Source organism: Rhinopithecus bieti, unplaced genomic scaffold (assembly GCF_001698545.2).
Source record: "Rhinopithecus bieti isolate Rb0 unplaced genomic scaffold, ASM169854v2 repeat_22567, whole genome shotgun sequence".
Classification (NCBI taxonomy): domain Eukaryota; kingdom Metazoa; phylum Chordata; class Mammalia; order Primates; family Cercopithecidae; genus Rhinopithecus; species Rhinopithecus bieti.
Genome location: NW_016837075.1, coordinates 1 through 1,315, shown reverse-complemented (window position 1 = coordinate 1,315; position 1,315 = coordinate 1). Strand labels below are relative to the sequence as shown.

At 41.0% G+C, this 1,315-nt stretch overlaps 1 protein-coding gene across 1 annotated transcript; it reads right to left on the bottom strand.

Annotated features, from left to right (window-relative positions):
- Nucleotides 1–407: 407 nt before the first annotated feature.
- Nucleotides 408–1,309, bottom strand: LOC108524765 (prolyl-tRNA synthetase associated domain-containing protein 1). The gene has a single exon (XM_017865838.1). The coding sequence runs from the start codon at nucleotides 857–859 to the stop codon at nucleotides 443–445; it is 417 nt and encodes a 138-aa protein (XP_017721327.1). The 5' UTR covers nucleotides 860–1,309; the 3' UTR covers nucleotides 408–442.
- Nucleotides 1,310–1,315: the final 6 nt, after the last annotated feature.

The following is a 1,315-nucleotide window of genomic DNA, read 5'->3' as shown; positions in this document are numbered from 1 at the left end:
AGTGGCTCACGCCTGTAATCCCAGCACTTTGGGAGGCCAAGGCGGGTGGATCATCTGAAGTTAGGAGTTTGAAACCAGCCTGGCCAACATGGTGAAACCCCATCTCTACTAAAATTACAAAATTAGCCAGGAGTGGTAGTGTGCGCCTGTAATCCCAGCTACTTGGGAGGCTGGGGCAGCAGAATCGCTTGAACCCGGGAGGCGGAGGTTGCAGGGAGCCAAGATCACACCACTGCACTCCAGCCTGGGTGACAAGAGCGAACCTCCGTCTCAAAAAAAAAAAAACAGCTCTTTTAAGATGAAATACTATATTCCTCCTGAAGTGGTTTACATAGTCACCAAACTTAGTGTACCAAATATTCTTACGCTTTCAATGCTTTTTATAAATTACAAATAAGAAAAACAGCTTTCAGAAAGAAATTTACTCTAAACATTGGCCCATTTAGTAGTTTTTATCAAAATTTAGTATTATGGGATCATGTCCTGTCGTCTTCACAAATGTGAGAAAGTCTTCAGGGCTCAATCCCATGGTTGCAGCATTGGTCATTGGATGAAAGTACACCTTTTCATGTCCACCTTCGAGAATAGCAGAATCCAGAACAAACTTCACATCTCCATCATCACAGAAAAGTGCCAAGGGTGTGGCACAGCCTTGACCAACTTTTAGTTTTTCTAGCATGGCTGTTTCATCAGCAAATCGCAGATTTCCACTCCCAACACCTAACTGTTTGGCAAGCTCATTTAAATTAATTTGTCTATCATGAAGAACTGTCACCAGCCAATAATTCTTTTTCTTTTTGTCTTTAAGAAATAGGTTCTTACTATGTGCTCCTTTCAAATGTTGGATATGAGGCATCATTTCTTCAACTGTAAACACCTATAAAATATCACATAATAAGTTTTAAAGTAATATGCATGTTTACATATGCACACATTTATACCTATTTTGCTTGCTGGGTGAAAACAGTAAGGTTAGGGAGTGCTCATCGCCCTGAATTTCACTGTTAAAGACCCATCTTCACCCCATTACCAAATAATTACTTATAAGCCCATGCCATCTCATTTCCTCATCTCAGGACCTCAGGCAGTTTCTTCGGTCAGTTTTCTATTCCAGTGTACTGGCCAAGTCCTCCTCAGCAGCTTTTTGTTATTTCTGAATTTAAGCTTTCAGTACTGAAAGTTTACAGCAGTTCTAGACTCCTATTCCTTAGCATTCCCTTATGTCCAGACCATGTGACAACCTCCATTCTACAAATACGTAACCACAAAGAAGGTGAGTGGGGAGGCAATAAGAACCCAGACTAACAGAACATCA